The sequence below is a fragment of the Xiphophorus hellerii genome, chromosome 8 (assembly GCF_003331165.1).
Source record: "Xiphophorus hellerii strain 12219 chromosome 8, Xiphophorus_hellerii-4.1, whole genome shotgun sequence".
Classification (NCBI taxonomy): domain Eukaryota; kingdom Metazoa; phylum Chordata; class Actinopteri; order Cyprinodontiformes; family Poeciliidae; genus Xiphophorus; species Xiphophorus hellerii.
In genome coordinates this window covers 28,363,625-28,380,956 of record NC_045679.1, presented here as the reverse complement: position 1 = coordinate 28,380,956, position 17,332 = coordinate 28,363,625, and the positions used below count along the sequence as shown (strand labels likewise).

Sequence of the window (17,332 nt, the reverse complement as noted above, 5' to 3'; positions counted from 1 at the left end):
CCCAGATATGGGTGGTATATCGTTATGTGCATAGAAGTAGAAGAAGAAGTAGAAGAAGGCGGCTGTTTGGATTTGGTAAATGTAGAGGCATCATGTCGGAGCCTAGTGTCCGGATTTCGGGGACTGTTTTAGCTTCTCTCATGTTCCAGCATGTTAACAGCGACTCAGACGTGGTGAGAAAGTCTTTTAGAACTTTTACAGTCGTGCTTTCCGAATCTTGCTGACGATGCGATGCTGTTTCTAGTTATGGCAGTTGGCAAAGAAGTTACAAAGTTAATTTATAGTCAGCTGCATTTAAACTGCCCTATTTGTAACTTAACGTCCTGCGGGGAATGAAATGCACGAGAGCATTCAAAGCTTCTCCAGTGACACTAAAACCAAGCTAACACACCAGACTCTGCTCAAGTATTTTTGAAGTGTTGAGGAGTAATGCATTTACAAGTAGAAAATACATAATGAGAAACTGATTAAGTGCATCAGCAGAACTACTGTGCACTGTAGACATATTCGGCATACATTTAGTTTCACAGTGAAATTCAGAGGGCCATTTTTAACTGGAATCTTAGCTCTGTTGTGATGGCAGGACTGGATACAGTAATACTCGTAGTTTGGGCTTTTAAATATTAATTGAGAGTTTTTTTTCAGGGTGAAATTATATGACTAATTATTTTTTTAAAGGGCATAATGAGAAAGACACGTTATAATTTATAGTGATTTTCTTTAATCCACACAGGGTCAAATATACAGTACATTTAACTGTATGTTCCATGTTGCTGAAGGCTTTGGAACATTAACAGTATAAGACGTCTGTACACTAATTTAGTGGGCAGAACAAGAAAGAACTCTTCCACTTCTGCGGACAACAGTGATCACATTAAGAGGAGCAGTTCACATAAACCAGTAGGAGCAATAAGTCTTCCTGCTGTTGCAGCACATCTCTCTATCATGAGTCTGACTGTTCATAACACCTTGAGGAGCTACTTCCTGCAGCAGAGAGCAATGCATGCTGGACTGCAGCCTGATGTCTGCTGTCTGCTCTCTCCTCTCTGCCAGGAAGGCTTGGTACTGGGAGAAAGCAGCTTCCATGAACAGGTCACCATCAGCGACTCCCAGTCTGACCACATTCACATTGAGGAAATATACAGTGAGTACCCACTAGTGCAGTACCATTATTGAGTCGTGTAGGACTGTTATTAGTCTTGGTGTGTTATATTCACATTTTCTGTATACAGAAAAATTCTGAAAATGTGATTTAAACTCCAAGAAATGTTCAGCTGTATGTAGAGCTCAACAGTTGTGTGTCATCAGTGTGTATAATGTGTTTGTCTGACAGACATCCAGAAGCACATCGCCTGCCTCAAGCTGAACACGTGAGTCCTGCAGATCAGTCATCAGCACAGTGTAGCTGTTACTGTATGTGTGTATGTGCTGTTTGACAGTGTGTGTGTGTCAGTCTGTACAGCAGCTCTGGGGAGGTGAACCTGGATGTGCTGCAGGAGATGCTTGCAGATAACAAGCAGGTAGGTGAGGGATGGGTTCAGCTCTCTGTGGAAGGTTTGGTGACATTTCTGTTTTGTTTTTTATATATATATTTTATGTAGCATGATGTGTTTAATGTGTGAGGTTTTGGGTTCAAATCTTTCTGCATAGAGTTTGAATGTTCTCCCTGTGGATGTATGGGTTCTCTCTGAGTACTTCGGTTTCCTCCCAAAGTCCAAAAACATGACTGTGAGGTTAATTTGGTTGTTTAATATATGTGGGCTTATCATTTAACGTGTAGCATACATTGGGATTGTATTCTAACCTGTATGACTTAACTTATTATCACATTCTTGCAAAAGTATTTCTACCCTTCTCTGTGTAATTGGCTCATAACGTCCACAACACAAGGCTGATCTCCCTCCTCTCTCAAAATCAATTTTGCCACATGTTCTCAGTTGAAGGTCTGACCTTTGACTAGGCCATTCTGCCATTTTATTTTTTATTTTATGTCTGTCCACATTCGCTCCACGTTCACATGAATCAGAGTTCTGTGAGGAGTCTAAAGCTTGGAATCTAGTTTGTTATCCTAACCTCCTCCCAGGTCCGTCTGCTGGGTTTCTTGGTCTTCATGATGCTGACTGAGCAGAAACAGAACAGCTGCGTTTATACTGAGATAAAACTGGACACAGCTGGAGTTAATATCTGAAGGTGATTTTATTTTATTTTAGGGCATTAAAATAAAGTGGGTGACATACACATGCATGCCGCACCTTTCAGATTTTTTCTTTACCAATCATCTAAAACCCTACGTTTGCCTTCATTGTTTTTCAATTTTGTTGGTCTTTTACATTTTGTCCAAATTCTCAGTGTTTAAGAGACAAATATGTCTTATATCATTTTAAAGCAAGAGTTGCCTGTGGGCCTAATGACATTAGTAATGGTGGATGTTTTTCATGTGTACAGACTCAGCAGGATTGATCAGGCACATTGTCACCAATACCTGATCTGAAATTTTTTTCAATATCAGGACTAGTATAGATATGAATATCACATCCGTTCATCTCTACCAGTGTAGAGTGAACACTCCTTGTGTGATGTAGTGTGATGACAAGTGAGGTGTGAGTGTGTCTCAGTGAAGTTTAGTGTTTGTGGTGCAGGACAGTGTTATCGGCTGGTACCGGCAGCGCCGGCACTCAGAGCAGCACATGACGTTCAGGGAGAAGCTGGTCCATGACAAGCTGAAGAGCGTTCTGAAGAACCCCCACATGATCTTCCTGCTGCTGACGTCCAGCAGGGTGACCCCCACGGACTCCACCCACCGCATGGAGTACTCCGCCTTCACATCCCGCAGCAGGTGACGCCCGCTCCAGTGGGACAGGTCGGCTCGGTGTGTTTACTGAGGGAGTGCTGTCCTCTGCTCTCTACAGGCGCTTCGTGAACATCCCGGTGCTGGTGACCAACCTGGGTCTCCTGGAGCAGCAGGGCTACTGGAAGGTGTCTGCTCCCTGCTCCGCTTCAGGCTACAGCCTCACCATGAACAAACACAGGTAACTTTGCTTTCATGCCGGCCCAGACGGGTAGCAGCTGGGCTCCTGCTCACAAAGCTCCGCCGTCTGTTCCAGGTCCAGGTTCTTCTCCCCCAGTGGGCTGCTGAAGGAGGTGGATGAGATGAACCAGATGAACGACTCTCTGCAGGTGGAGCTGCAGGTGAGGGAGGAGTGAAAGAGCGTCGCAATGTTCTCATCATCAGGGTTCCTTCACGGTCTGATAGTTGATTTATTTTCCAGAGTCTGATTCCATCCACACTTCCTTTATTCATTTCTTTCTTCACCCCATTTTCTTTTTACTTTTTTTTTCATTCCTTACTTCCTAGCTTGTCTCTCCTCTCCATTCCATCTGTCCCATTTTTCTTTTTTCCCATCCATTTTGAACTTTTTGTCTTCCCTTTATTCTATTCAGTTTATTAATATAGCACCAAATCACAACAAATGTCATCTCAAGGTATTTCACAAAAATTCATTTCAATTCAATCCCACATACATTATAATTGATACTAGTTATCAAACAGTTAACAGTTGTACATTGAAGTAGCTTAAAAGGTTTCTAAAGAATCCCATCAGGTTGCATCAAATTGACTTGCAGTGTTCACTTCTTCTGGATGAACATCCAGGGGCAATCGTTTACATGAGAGGTGGGCAACTCGGGTTTATTTTAAAGAAATTCCTCATACTGAGCATGCATGTAGTGACAGTGGAGAGGAAAAACTCCCTTTAACAGGAAGAAACCTCCAGCAGAACCAGATAAACCACACTTTATTCTCCTTTCTTCCCTTCCATCTCTTCCTTTCCTCCCTCTTTCTTCTCTCTACTTTTCTCCTTTCCTTCCTCTCCTCACTGTTGTATTTAGAGTTTGAGTTCCTATGCTAATCTGACTGTGGACGTTTTATGTTTTGACATGGTGGATGTATGAGAGCCCTGTGTCTTCAGACTGTCTTGCTGTGTGTGGACAGAAAGCGTGCAGAGAGGTGGAGGAGAGCGAGCGTGCAGTAGAAGCGCTGCAGCTGGAGGTTTCAGCCCTGAGGAAGAGCCTCAGAGAGAAGCAGCAAAGCTCAGCAGGAAAAGTTGCAGGTAAGATCCAGATCCACCTACAGGTGCTCCAACTCCAGGCAAGTCCTCACGCTGTCTGTTTCCATAGAAACCAGCAGCCCAGTTGAGCCCAGGAACAACCAGCTGCTGCTAAAGGCCGTTAGAGCGCTGCTGGGCTCCTGCCCTCTCTTGCTCTCTCAGAGGCTGTCCCTGCAGGCCTTCCCTGTCCCCAGCAGAGACACGATGGCAGCAGACTCAGACAGGGAGCAGGAGCAGCCTGCCCTGCAGCAGGACGACCATGGGACGAAGCAGAGGGGGGCGCTGCAGGGCAGGGGCAGGAAACGGAGGAGGAACAACTGCTGACTCAGCATCCTGCATCAGGGAAGTCCATCCCTAATGCAGGGGAAATAAATAAATGCTAAATAAATAAAGCCTGAATAAATGCTGGGCTTAAATTAACTGCAGAAATAAAATATGTAGATATGTTTTATTTGAAAAGAATTTTTTTTTTAATGAAAAATCCTGAGTATTTTTTAAGTTCTCAGATAAACAAATCTGAGAACTGGCGACATATTGTCACCTGGAGATGGTTCAGAATAACAATTGTTCTTTAGAATTTATTGGAATAAATTCATATTTATATTGGTGCCTCACAGCCATATTTATTACTGACTGAAAGGTTTTCCATAGTTTCTAACTGCAGCTCAACGGGTGTTGAGAACCACTCAACCAGAACATGGGTCACTCTCCATCACAGGTCTGAGCAGGACAAAAATGGGAAAGGCAGGAAGAGATGGTGGACATTTTTAAGTTTAATACAAACAAAATCAGTTTTTAACTTTATACACTGGGAGCAGGAAATACTGATCCTCTAATCCAGATGTTTGATGCTGCAGATCCTGGGATCCTTCATGAACTCAGGATATTTGTGGGTCACTGGCATGAAACCTGCAGGTGAACAAAAAACCCTGACTTTCAGCAAAAATGAGGAAATAACATGAGTAAAACAAACTTTCTGGGTATATAAAATAAATCAGAAAATCCATAGAATGAGTTTTATCAGAACGCCACAGCAGACCATCACACTGCTGAGACGCAACCATCAGCTGCTCCTGCTGCCAACCACCTGATCAGATGCTGGCACCGCCCCGTGTGTGTGTTATTCCAACCCAGCAGTAGAAGCTGGGTTGCACTGGTAAAAGCTGAAGTCTAACTCACCTAGTGAGTGAGCCTTCTTTATGGCTTTAGAGATCTCCTTCTGCTTTCTCCCACATAATCCTGGAGGACAGAGAGAAACACTGAGTGGCAGCAGCCTTCAACTCTGGAGAAGGCTGAGCAGCCACAGCTCACCTGTGATGTGTCGGCCATAGATCCTGCCAGTGTGAGGAGAGACGAACTGAGACAGAAGCTGAGGGAGGACAGGTGGAGATCAGGTTACTGCAACACAGTACAGCCACTGGATCTTCTTACTAACAGAAGATCCAAGTAGAGTTGGAAATGTGGAACTGACAGGAAACAGAGCACCAACAAGACACCTATCAGTTCAAACAGTATAGAGGAGTTTTTTTTATTCCTGGGAACCAAAGATCTTCCCATTAAGCTAGGTTTAAAACTTTGAATCCAAACAAACTGGAAGGTAAAAAGAAAGGAAACGTTTTAACAGGAAATAGAAAAATTAGAACAAATACAAAATGACAGAAATGGGAGTCCATGTGAGCAAACTACAAAATTAGGTGAAAGCAATCTGATCCATGTACAGACAGGACCAATCTAGAAACCATCAACACCGTACAAAGAATATGATTGGATGAAAGCAGGATTGAGTTATAAATCCTAAACTACATTGGCCAAATATATAATGGTTTTATTGATGCCATCTAAAAGAATCGGAGGAATAAAACTGCTGAAGGTCTCCATAGTGATGATGCAGGGATGAGGTCAGTCCAGATTACTGAGGATCTGTCCACTGAGCAAAGAATGCTTCCTTTAGCAAATGCAGGTCAACTAAATGAAAGGGCAACATGGATGGATGGTTGGAACTTTTAGCTTCGGAATGGAAGCTGCCAGCTGAGCTGTGTTTCTCCTAAAAATCGTTATTTTTCCTAAACACTGGATGATGCTGTCATTTATCCCTCTGCAGGATATAGAAAATGAACTGTTACTAAATACTGACTATCCTCTAAAGTTGTGATTCCACGTTTTCTGGCAAGGCTAGAATTTTTAGAGATGTAGGTTTAGACAAAGGACATGTGCTCCGGAGGAGCCTGAGAGCCAGCTGTGTGTTCCTGGTTGCAGCTGGAACCATGAGGCGTTCACTGACCCACCTGGATGTTTTTAAAGTCCACAGTGACGTTGCAGAGCATGCAGCCTTTTTTGGACTCTCTGGACGGATTCCCCACTTTTAGAAGCTACGCAGAAGACATCCCGTTATTACATACTCGTATTGCCGCCACATAACATTCTGCCAGTGTCTTACTTACAGCGTCATCTTTCGGCAGGACTTCAGCGGATGTAAGGCTCCTGTGTGCTGCACAGAAAACACAACAGCCCGTTCACACTGACAAATGTTCCATTTCAACAAACAGAGGGTTTATAGCTTACACCGCGGAAACCCGTTCAGACTGACAGATACTCACTTGTGCTCCTAGAGAGATAGAAAGCAGCCTTTAGCCTCTGGAGTTTTCTCACACACAACATTTTGACCTGACACAGGACAGGAAGAAGCTCCGGGACGACGGTAAACACTGGCAGTGTCACTGTGGTTCCGAGCGACCGCATTTCCAGTTTTAATTAAACTTTCTAAAGGTAAACACCTTTTTGTTAACATTAAATATAATGCATATATGTCTTTTTAGTAATATTTTTTTATCAATAATTTCCATCAATCGATGAAGGAAGGAAATACATATGTAACGGTAAGTGTTTGCTGATCCAAAAAGACAAGATAGAAAACTTCCCTACAGTTGCAAAGGTTCAAACAAAAAACACCCTGTGTTAAAAAAAAATATTTGCAGACGGAAATTGCATGTGTCTATAAAACGTTTTAAATTAATATCTATAGTAAATGGGAAATATATTGAGATCGAAATATTTTTAATCAACAAAATCTAACCAGTTACAACCCAAATAAGTTTGATTTAACTTTTAATCTTTCATTAACTATGTTTACGTCACTTTGGGTTGTCTATCAACTACAGCACGATTAGATATGTTTGGTGTTAGTTTGGCAAAACACCGTCCGTTCCTCCAATAATCATTATAAGAGAAACATATTATTGTAGAACTATCACCCGGATTTTAAACATTATCCAACAGCAAGCGGACATATGAAAACGGAAGTGACGACAGATTTTCGTCTGTTTTGCTCTGACGTCAGCAGTTATCAGTTTGAATGTGCTAAGCGGTTGTTGCATTTTATTTGTACTTTCAGTCTGCAGCTGCACAGTTCCAGTTACTGTCCTTTAACCTTTTTAGAAGGGTAATTTTTAAAATGTTATTGCCGTTTAGTTTGTTGTGGGAACAAAGTGAGAAGTGTTTGCAGCTAACTGTAGCTGTCTACACCGCATGTTGTAGTGTTCTGAGTTCATGTTTACTATTTTTCCGACAGGCCGGAAGCAGACAGTTATTGTCGTGTATGCTCCAGGATGCCTCAGATGAGTTAGTGGCACCGGGCCCAGTCAGAGATGAGTTGCGGGAGGCTTCACGTCAAAATTAAGCGAGTTTGCGCGAGGAAGAGGTCGCGAGACTTTCTTGAGACTCGCCTGATCCTTGTCCGAAAGGAGGGGAGAGGAGGAGGAAGAGGAGCCGGGTCAACGAAATGCCTCCTCTCTAGGAGGAGCAGCAGCACCATGGCAGAACATGGAGCTGTGGAGGTACCGCGCGGTTCTGTGGGATGGATGTGTATTTACTCTACCAGTTATAGCATGGAAACTCGACAAAAACAAGTCAAAAATTTGTTCTGTATGCACAACAGTCACATTGGTGACTTGCTTGTTAAAAGTTGTAGATTTCTAAGGCACTTTTACTTCTCTTTTTGTCTTTTGGTGGCAGTTCTGCAGCGACAGTGAAGATCTGTTTGGTGACTATGACAGCATCCTGGAGGACACCTCCATCCTCGCAAAGTTGGAGGAAGTAGAACAGCATGAAAGACTGCGATCAGAGAACCTGCAGAGTTTCAGGACTCTGCAGCCTTCCGCAGACCCCATGTCCCAGTCCCCCAAGGGCCCACTCACTGACTCGGTGTTCCATGAGCTGGAGGACAAGGTGTTTGAGGACCTGCCATCCAGTCAGCTGCAGTTTCAGGAACAAATCCAAGATCGGGCAAAGAAAAGCAAGCTGCAGGTCCGAAACAAAACCTCTACGCCTTCTCACACTGAGGCTGCAGGAGAAACAAACTCTGAGGATGGAAGCAGGAGACACAGCAAGGCGAGGAGGAGTGTGGCAGACCTTCTGAAGAAGACCATGCTGGGGAACGCAGTGACTCCTGTCAGTGTGTCTCGGACGGCGTTGCTGAAGGAGGCGGTTGTTTCTGAGGAGATCAGTGTCGCCATGCAGGCTATGGAAACCATATCAGCTGAGACTCCAGACCTCGGGCCGTTCTTTGGACTCCCTAGCAAGGTCAAAGAGCTGATGCACAAGCTGAGAGGAATCCAGAAGTTATACGGTGAGAATAGTGTTCATCAAGAGAGTGACTAATGCCTCTGATTAGCTACAAACTTTACAGAATAACGTAGCATCTATCAGCTGATCTGCTTTTGTGCGTCAGACTGGCAGGAGGCATGTCTGAACCTGGAGTGTGTTCAGCAGAGGAGGAACCTGATTTACTCTCTTCCTACCAGCGGAGGGAAGACCCTGGTGGCAGAGATCCTCATCCTCAGAGAGCTGCTCTGCAGGAGGAAGGACTGTTTGTTCATCTTACCGTACATATCACTGGTGCAGGAGAAGGTACTTGAACACACCTGCTCATTTCCGGTAAAAATGGCACCTGCCACAGTTCCAGTCATACACAGATAAAAAAAAGTAAACACATGAGCTTAATTTTTTCATCCTTCAGTGTGCTCACAATGTAATAAAATCTGACAAACGCTTAAAGAATGAAAGCTCTTGACAGGAGTCAGATTCATCTCAGACTTTTCTCCTCTTTTTCCCCCAATCTGTGTTTATATCTCCATCGGGCTTTGCCAGGTGCGTGGGCTGGCTACCTTTGGCCTGGAGCTGGACTTCATGGTGGAGGAGTACGCTGGCAGCAAAGGCAAGTTTCCACCTGTGAAGAGAAGAAACAAGAGATCCCTGTACATCGCTACCATAGAGAAGGCCCACAGCCTGGTCAACTCGCTGATAGAAAGCAGCAGACTGGACCACCTGGGGTTGCTGGTGGTTGATGAGGTGCAAACTCTTCTCAGTTCAGTGGCAGCTGAGGCGAAAGGAAGGAATCAGAGAAAGTTGACTGCAGGGTTTTTCCTGTTTATTTTGCAGCTTCACATGCTGGGCGACGGCGGCAGAGGGGCTGTGATCGAAATGACTCTGGCCAAGGTTCGGCACATGAGCAGTGAGTGGCTTCTTCTGTCTGACATGATCAAGTTAATTAGTCCTCACTCACCACGTGTGTTTTTCTTTGTTTATATTGTTGTTTGCTTTTTTTCATAACTGCAACATAATTATAATGCAGTTGATGGAGACCGAATTCAAATACTTTGCCCCCACAAACTTGATGAATGAAGTTGATTCTGATTGTAATCAATAATTGAATCTAAAGTGCTCCTCTGTTTTTCAGAAGCAACCCAGATTATTGGAATGAGCGCCACCCTGGGGAACATCAAGGACCTGCAGACGTTTCTGGGGGCAGAAAATTACACAAATGACTTCAGGCCAGTAAGTGAACGGTGTAGAGTCTGAATAATGTCTCCATCAGATCTCAGGGTTGTCTGAGTGTGTTTGACCAAACTCAACTTGCTGTTGGTTTGTCTGTGACCAACAGCTATTGTCAACAAACCCAGATAACGTGAACCTCTAAAAGCCCTACAGCCTTTCTAATTGAGCTTTTAGAGTTTTGCGTTAAGCGTGTGGAAGCCGAGCAAGCGGTGAGGCTTTTATACTTAATGTATAGGCTGGTGCAGTACTCACAGAAAAGAGAGGGATCATATACAGGTGAAGCTGCTCTGCAGGAACATCTTCCAAATGAAGATGAAGAGCATGTGCGTTCTGGTCCAATTTACAAAAAATGGAGGTTCAGGCACGTCGTAGTGTCAATGAGCAGGGTCAGGCCAGAAACCTAGCTCAATGTCAACTATAAACCTATCTTAACCTGTCTTTGCTTTCACTGTTAATGGTGTAAAAAAGATCATCTTAAAATAAACAAACTTTTTGTTGCTGGCTCCAGGGACAGAAACAGTCAGTTTGGTTCTGTCAAGCAGACTCTGCATTAGCTCCACTCTGCTGTCTGTTTCCAGGTTCAGCTGAAAGAATATGTCAAACTGAACGACACCATATATGAAGTTGACCCGAAGGAGGAAAACTGCTTCAGATTCTCCAGAATGTTGAATTTTAAAGTGAGTTTGGCGTTGATCAGATTGTGTGGAATGGGTTGTCATGAAGGAGTTATTCCTGCCATGTGACTGACTGGCAGTCAGCAGCATCATCTATGATGTAGAACAAACCATCCATGAAGGATGTTCAGTTTTTGGATCAAAGATAGCAGGATGAGAAGAGCTGTGAGGTCGTAACGAGGTGAAATCTGATTTCCTCTCATTCTGCAGTACTCCAGCTCCATGCAGAAGATTGACCCAGACCACATCATCGCCCTGGTAACAGAAGTCATCCCTCTGCATTCATGTTTGGTCTTCTGTCCTACAAAGAAAAACTGTGAGAATGTTGCAGGAATGATCTGCAAGTACCTAAAAGAGTGAGTGCACCGCTCCACCTGTTTGTCCCCTGCAGCCATGCATCCACCCGCTGCTGCTCAGACTTCCTGCTTCTCCCCTCAGAGACTTTCTGCAGCACCGTGAGGCTGAGAAGGCCGTCCTGCTCCAGGAGCTGAAGGCCGGTGGGAACGACTCCATGTGCCCGGTGCTGAGGAGGACCGTGCCCTACGGCGTGGCCTATCACCACAGCGGCCTCACCGCCGAGGAGAGGAAGCTGGTGGAGGAGGCCTACTCCAGAGGCGTTCTCTGCCTGCTGGCCTGCACCTCCACCCTGGCAGCAGGAATCAACCTGCCAGCCCGCAGGTCAGATCAGCTTCACTTCTCTACTTAAACCCTCCACAGCCTTCTGGGGAGCAGCTGCTGCACTCTGCCTGACTCGCTTCATCTTGTTGCTCTTTGCACCTCTTCTGTTTTTATTCCATGTTCAGACAAGCACAGTTAGAAAATCTGCTTTTTCTGTTCATGCCCAGAGGTTCACAGTGTGTTTCCCAAGAATAGCCCCGTCATGGTGGCAGGTTGGAGCAGCTCTGCTACCTTTGTTCTGTCCTGTTCATCATCCCTTTGGCTGAGGTGTTGCTGGTTTGGACAATTATTCCTAGGATTTCACCAGCTGACATGTTTCTAGAGGAGCTGAAGAAGCAAAGGAGATAGATTAGCAACTGATGGAGGCAGCAACACATGTTACCGTGGCATTTTGTCCTTGCTGTCCAGAATTTGAGTTATTAGTATGTCATAACACTGATGAGACTGTCATACAGCAACAGTCTTCAGTCAGAGGCTACTGCAGATTTGTTGTGAGACTGACTGCTACCAGGCATCCTTCCTCCACAGCGTCACCATCCACAGCAACCCCTTGAAGTTACTTAGATTATATGAACTACACTTCATTTCCCTTTGGGATGAATAAAGTATTTCAGAATGAAATGTTGGCTTTCTTGCAGAAGGATGGCTCAGCGAAGTGTAGTTTCAGTGGTGACTCAAAACTAAATGAAACAATAACAGGAATATTTCTGTGGCTGTCTTCCTGCAGGGTGATCCTGCGCTCCCCTTATGTGGCTACGGACTTCCTGAAGAGGAGCCAGTACAAACAAATGGTGGGCAGAGCGGGTCGGGCTGGGATCGACACCATCGGGGAGAGCATCCTCATCCTGCAGGAGAAGGACAGGAGCATGGTAACGTCTGACTGCTTTTTATTAGACATGTTCAAACTTCTGTAAGGAAATATGGAAGAGCTGAAGCTTCACCTGCTCTTCAAGTCTATCAACTTGCACTGGAACCTTCATATGTTTAGCATTGTTGTTTCAGTAAATTCTTTATGTTTGCAGAGCTATAAAACCCAACAAATGGTGGTTTTATTTTCAGGCCAAAGAGCTGGTGTGTGCCCCCATGGAGAGCTGCTATAGCAACCTGATGCAGGACGATGGGAAAGGCATCCTCAGTCTGATCCTGTCACTGATTGGATTAAACGTAAATGTCTCTCCTTTTATTTGCTGTCTTTTCTTTTCTCTTTTTTTCCTAAATCTAAACACACACAGTAAAATCACCTTGGTGCAGTTCCGTCTGGTCATTTTCTTTCCGAGGTCTGTTTGTGTTTTGACAGCTCTCATCAGCTGTAGTCTTAATGTCAGGAAGATGGATGTCTGCATGTGAGCAACAGATCCAGAACACAAAGTTTCATCTCTAACCAGATATACACCCAGAGATGTTAGCAACGCAGTTCTGATGACTGTATCTCCATTTAAGACTTTCTTGCTTGTTATTCTATATTTTGACTTGTTTTCCAGTTTGGATTTCTGTGTTCCTTAGAAAAGAGGAAGTGGTTGAGGCTGAGGTTGAAGGTGTGATTGTGTGCTGTGTGGTGTTGCTGCAGATCTCCTCATCGCTGCAGCAGGTGGAGCAGTTCCTGCGTGGGACGCTGCTGTTTGTGCAGCAGCAGCAGCTGTGTGTGGAGCGCAGCCTGTGGGACACCGTCCATCGCTGCGTGGCCACGCTGCAGGAGAAGGAGCTCATCACCAACACAGCAACACACTCTCCATCGCTGCAGGTCACCAGACTGGGCAGGGCAACCTACAAAGGTAAACCCAGACCGGGAGTCGGTCATCAGAACACTCTGAGGGGCGTTTAGATACACACGCCAGCCAGGTGGACCATCATCTGATGTGTGTCGTTGTCCTGCAGGCTCAGTGGATCTGTCCTACTGCTCTGTTCTGTATAAAGACCTGTTGAAAGGTCTGGAGGGGCTGCAGCTCAGCAGCCACCTGCACCTGGTCTACCTGGTGACCCCCTACGATCTGGTCCCTCAGTGCAACCCTGACTGGATGGTTTACTTCAGACAGGTAGCCAGCCTCCGTCAGACGCCGCTCAGCAGCCAGCCTCAGTGCTTCCTGCTGAGCGGCCGCTGCTTCCTGTCTGCAGTTCACCCTCCTGTCTGCTTCAGAGCAGAAGATGTCTGCTGCTGTCGGAGTCCCAGAGAGCTTCGTGGCCCGGAAGGCTGCAGGACAGACAGTCAAGAAGGTAACAGGGGTCAACATGTTACCAAGCACTGAATTGAGGTCGGTGAATGCTGTGAGGCCCCTGGGGGTCCATGATGTCAGAGCAGGAGCAGATGGTTTAAGCACAGCCTGTGAGAATTGAGGGACCAAAAGAGCTGGAGAATCAGTCAAAAGGTTGTTGGGGAACAAAAAGGGAGCTGCTGCAGTCAGGTGATACTAGAGTAGGGAGAGAGGGAGGCCTGGGGGTGAGCAGCAGCAGGGGAGGGGGAGTTTAAATAATGCTCAGATAATGTCATAGTTCAGATAAGCTTCCAGGGAAAGAGTGTTAGGAAATGATCCTGAAATAATGAGGAGATTTCAGAAGATCCAGTGGATTTGCTTGAATTCGGAATACTCATCAAACTACTCCTGGAAGAAGGTTGGTGATGAAATTCTGAAGTAGATAATCAATGGTTCACTTATTATGGATCTTAGGTTGTATAATAGAAATAGGGATGTTGTCAAAGGTACCAACAGAATAAAAACAAGCAATAATTTGACCCATTTAAAGAAAAGGAAGGTCGATCTGATCCGTGTGGTTACAGACACACTGCTTTAACTTCTCAGTGATGTAAACAGCATGGACTCAATCTGAAGTCTGCAGTCTGACTGAGAAAAGCACAGATAAATAATGAGGTTGTAATTGTTGGATTATTTGAGTTTAATCATCTGCTTTCCTGGCAGAATATTAGGAGTAGTCATTAGGAAAAGGAGCAGGATATTCTGGTGTATACCGTAGAAAATGGGGCACTTCAGGGCAATGTCTGTAGTCCATTGATATTTGGTATAATATATTTTTTATTTTTATGAGTAATTTTGGAAAAGAAGACAGGATCTCTGTAATCAACTAGGAACAATAGAAGTAACAAACATTTTTCCAAAATATGAAGAGAGAGGTAAAGTTTGGATCACTTTACAATGTCAAAGTGAAGAGCTGAGCATCACTGTGACTCTTTATCCAGAGTGAGCGCTTTGCACAGAGGAATGGTGTGTAGCTGTGTTGGTTACCTGTCTGCGTTGCAGAGCGTGGATCTGGTAGCAGTGAAGCGGATGTACCTGTCTCTGGTCCTCTTCTCCCTGCTGAGGGACACCGACGTGTGGGCCGTGGCCGACCGCTTCCAGCTCAGCAGAGGCTTCGTTCAGACTCTGCTCAGCGCCGCCTCAGCCTTCTGCTGCTGCGTGCTGCACTTCACCGAGGTACCACCGCCTCACTGCCACGGCTAGCATGTTAGCACATTGCATGCGGTCGCTGTAAAGTTGCAGGGTGTGCTACATATTCTCACATTCACATACTGTACGCACTGCTAACATTTGTCTTGGTGATGCGTTCAGGAGCTGGAGGAGTTGTGGCCGTTTAAAGCTCTGCTGCTGGAGCTGACCCGCCGCCTCAGTTACTGCGTGAAGGCCGAGCTCATCCCTCTGATGGAGGTGGCCGGAGTTCTGGAGGTCAGGACCGGCTGCTGTCTCTGGAGGCCCGCGCCATTCTGCCACGGCTTTACCTGGAGGCGCTTCACTGACGTTCTCCTTCTGTGCAGTTCAGAGCAAAGCAGCTGTACAACGCTGGCTACAGGACGCTGAGCCACCTGGCCAACGCCGACCCTGCCGTCCTCTGCGGGACACTGGAGCACCTGTACCAGAAGCAGGCCAACCTGATGGTGGCCTCAGCCAAGGTGAGGGTCCCTGTGGAGTCTGGCTGAGGCTGCTCAGTCTGGAGCAGAGGCCCTCTGCTTCAGCATCAGCCTCAGCTCTGTAAGCTAGGACATCAACAGTGTGGTGTGTGAAGCTGTGACAGTAACCTGGCTGTGTCTGTCAGATGATGTGTCTCTGTCTTCCAGATGCTCCTGAATGAGAAGGCTGCAGCTCTGCAGGAGGAAGTGGACGAGCTGCTGACCCTGCCTGCAGACCTTCCGCCGCAGCAGCATCAGGAGCTGCTGCTACTCTGAAACACACTTGGCTCCTTCTGGCCTGTTTCTCATGGGGTTTGTTTAATCTTACGTTTTCTTATTAAAATGTTGCGTCATATGGACTCTTCTCTGTGTTTTATAAACTACTGCAAGAGCTCCCTGAGTGGAGAAATATCCTCCTGTTTCAGGATCAGTCCAATGATTTTCAACTCAGGCTGTTCTCATTAAAGCTGAATATGCAAAAAAATATAAAGATATAGCGAGAGGCTTTTTGCGGATGATGTGATCCTACTGGCTTCATCATGTTGTGATCTACCGCTGGAGCGGTTCGCAACGGAGTGTGAAGCGGCCAGGATGAGGCTCACTGCCTCCCAATCCGAAGCCATGGTCTTAAGCCGGAAACGGGTAGAGTGCCTTCTCTGGGTCAGAGATGGTGTGGGATGTCCTGCCCCAGGTGGAGGAGCTTAAGTATCTGGGGATCTTATTTATGAATGAGGGAAAAATGGAGCGGGAGATCAACAGGTGGGTTGGTGCAGCATCTGCAGTGAAGCGGGCGCTGTACCGGTCTGTTGTGGTGAAGGGAGAGCGGAGTCAAAAAGCAAAGCTCTTGATTTACTGGTTGATCTATGTTCCTACCCTCATCTATGGTCATGAGCTTTGAAAGAACGAGGTCACTGATGCAAGCGGCCGAAATGGGTTTTCTCCGTAGGGTGGCTGGGCTCTCCCTTAGAGATAGGGTGAGAAGCTCAGTCATCCAGGAGGGACTCAGAGTAGAGCCGCTGCTCCTTCACATCGAGAGGAGCCACTTGAGGTGGCTCGGGCATCTGGTCAGGATGCCTCCTGGACGTCTCCCTGGTTAGGTGTTCCAGGCACGTCCCACCGGGAGGACGCCCCAGGGCAGACCCAGGACACGCTGGAGGGACTATGTTTCTCTGCTGGCCTGGGAACGCCGTGGGATCCAACCGGAAGAGCTGGAACAAGTGTCTGGGGAGAGGGAAGTTACAGTGCTACCCCTGCGACCCGACCCCAGATAAGTGGAAGAAAATGGATGGATGGATATAGTGAGATGAGCTTATGCTTTTTGTGCCTTTCTAGAAGTGATCGCAAGACATTTTATTATGTTGCAACAAAAAATATCAAATGTATTTTGTCAGAACAACACAAAGTAGAGCATAATTGTGAAGTGGAAGGATTTATTTTTTGTGTAATCAGAATTGAGTCCAGTGTGTATAAACTCACTCAGTATAAATGCAGCTGGTCTGTTGTCAAACAGCATCATGGAGACAGTGAACCCAGCAGCTCGGGTTCTAGCTGAGTGTCTTCCAGAGCTCTGCTCTCTCCACCTAGTGGTGGGAACAGGGTGTGGCAGCTGGAAACCCACCAAAGCATGCTGGATGAAGGACAATGTTAATCAGAGAAGCCAGCGATGCCTACTCTGGAGGAGCTACAGAGATTCACCACTCAGGAGTTAAGAGGACCATTTATCACAAAGAATCCTTTGTCTGTTAGTCTCTATTCGTTCTTATCATTTCAAATCATTATCGAGGCTGACACTAACAGAGGTAAATGAACATTTGGACCTTTTTGTTTTGCATTTTATCGTCATTTATCTAGCAGAGGGCAGCAGCCTGTAGTGGTCAGCAGGGACAGTCTTGGGACTGGTTCTGTAGCTAGAGCTGCCTTGGATAAAAAGGGTGTCAACATTAAAACTTTAATTTATGAATTAAAAAAGGGAGGGGTGCAAGGTGGAGGATTGCAATTACAATAATTCAACAGAAAGTGGACTAACAGGCCCAAGGTGTGGGGCACAATTAATTTAATTTACTTCTATACTGAAGATCTTTATAAACAATTTTTGGACAAATTGCTCAGGTGAATGTTACGTTTCCTTCAGTACTTTGTAAAGAAGC

At 45.7% G+C, this 17,332-nt stretch overlaps 3 protein-coding genes across 6 annotated transcripts; 2 read left to right on the top strand and 1 right to left on the bottom strand.

Moving 5' to 3' along the window:
* The first annotated feature begins 26 nt into the window (after positions 1 to 26).
* On the top strand, positions 27 to 4,557 carry abraxas1 (abraxas 1, BRCA1 A complex subunit). Its single transcript, XM_032570978.1, has 9 exons — positions 27 to 173; positions 1,054 to 1,144; positions 1,334 to 1,370; positions 1,454 to 1,520; positions 2,640 to 2,836; positions 2,910 to 3,029; positions 3,105 to 3,189; positions 3,992 to 4,109; positions 4,177 to 4,557. Exons 1-9 carry the CDS (start codon positions 93 to 95, stop codon positions 4,428 to 4,430), a joined length of 1,050 nt encoding a protein of 349 aa, XP_032426869.1. The 5' UTR covers positions 27 to 92; the 3' UTR covers positions 4,431 to 4,557.
* A 302-nt stretch (positions 4,558 to 4,859) lies between these two features.
* mrps18c (mitochondrial ribosomal protein S18C) lies at positions 4,860 to 6,860 on the bottom strand. The gene is made up of 6 exons (XM_032570979.1): positions 6,704 to 6,860; positions 6,548 to 6,594; positions 6,392 to 6,475; positions 5,418 to 5,475; positions 5,286 to 5,345; positions 4,860 to 5,015 (listed from the first exon to the last, which is right to left on the bottom strand). Exons 1-6 carry the CDS (start codon positions 6,843 to 6,845, stop codon positions 4,939 to 4,941), a joined length of 468 nt encoding a protein of 155 aa, XP_032426870.1. The 5' UTR covers positions 6,846 to 6,860; the 3' UTR covers positions 4,860 to 4,938.
* Positions 6,861 to 7,410: 550 nt separating this feature from the next.
* Positions 7,411 to 15,545, top strand: helq (helicase, POLQ like). Of its 4 annotated transcripts, XM_032570970.1 has the most exons (19): positions 7,418 to 7,545; positions 7,675 to 7,939; positions 8,118 to 8,730; positions 8,833 to 9,011; positions 9,252 to 9,452; positions 9,543 to 9,615; positions 9,841 to 9,938; positions 10,517 to 10,615; positions 10,823 to 10,968; positions 11,051 to 11,290; positions 12,018 to 12,159; positions 12,350 to 12,454; positions 12,858 to 13,062; positions 13,166 to 13,323; positions 13,403 to 13,501; positions 14,542 to 14,715; positions 14,851 to 14,964; positions 15,054 to 15,188; positions 15,354 to 15,544. In XM_032570970.1, the coding sequence occupies exons 2-19, from the start codon at positions 7,751 to 7,753 to the stop codon at positions 15,459 to 15,461; spliced, it is 3,078 nt and encodes a 1,025-aa protein (XP_032426861.1). In that variant the 5' UTR covers positions 7,418 to 7,545; positions 7,675 to 7,750; the 3' UTR covers positions 15,462 to 15,544. The 4 variants fall into 4 exon arrangements, 3 of the variants coding, with proteins under 3 accessions (XP_032426862.1, XP_032426860.1, XP_032426861.1); XM_032570971.1 differs by having other exon boundaries at positions 7,415 to 7,939; positions 15,332 to 15,545; XM_032570969.1 differs by having other exon boundaries at positions 7,415 to 7,939.
* Positions 15,546 to 17,332: the final 1,787 nt, after the last annotated feature.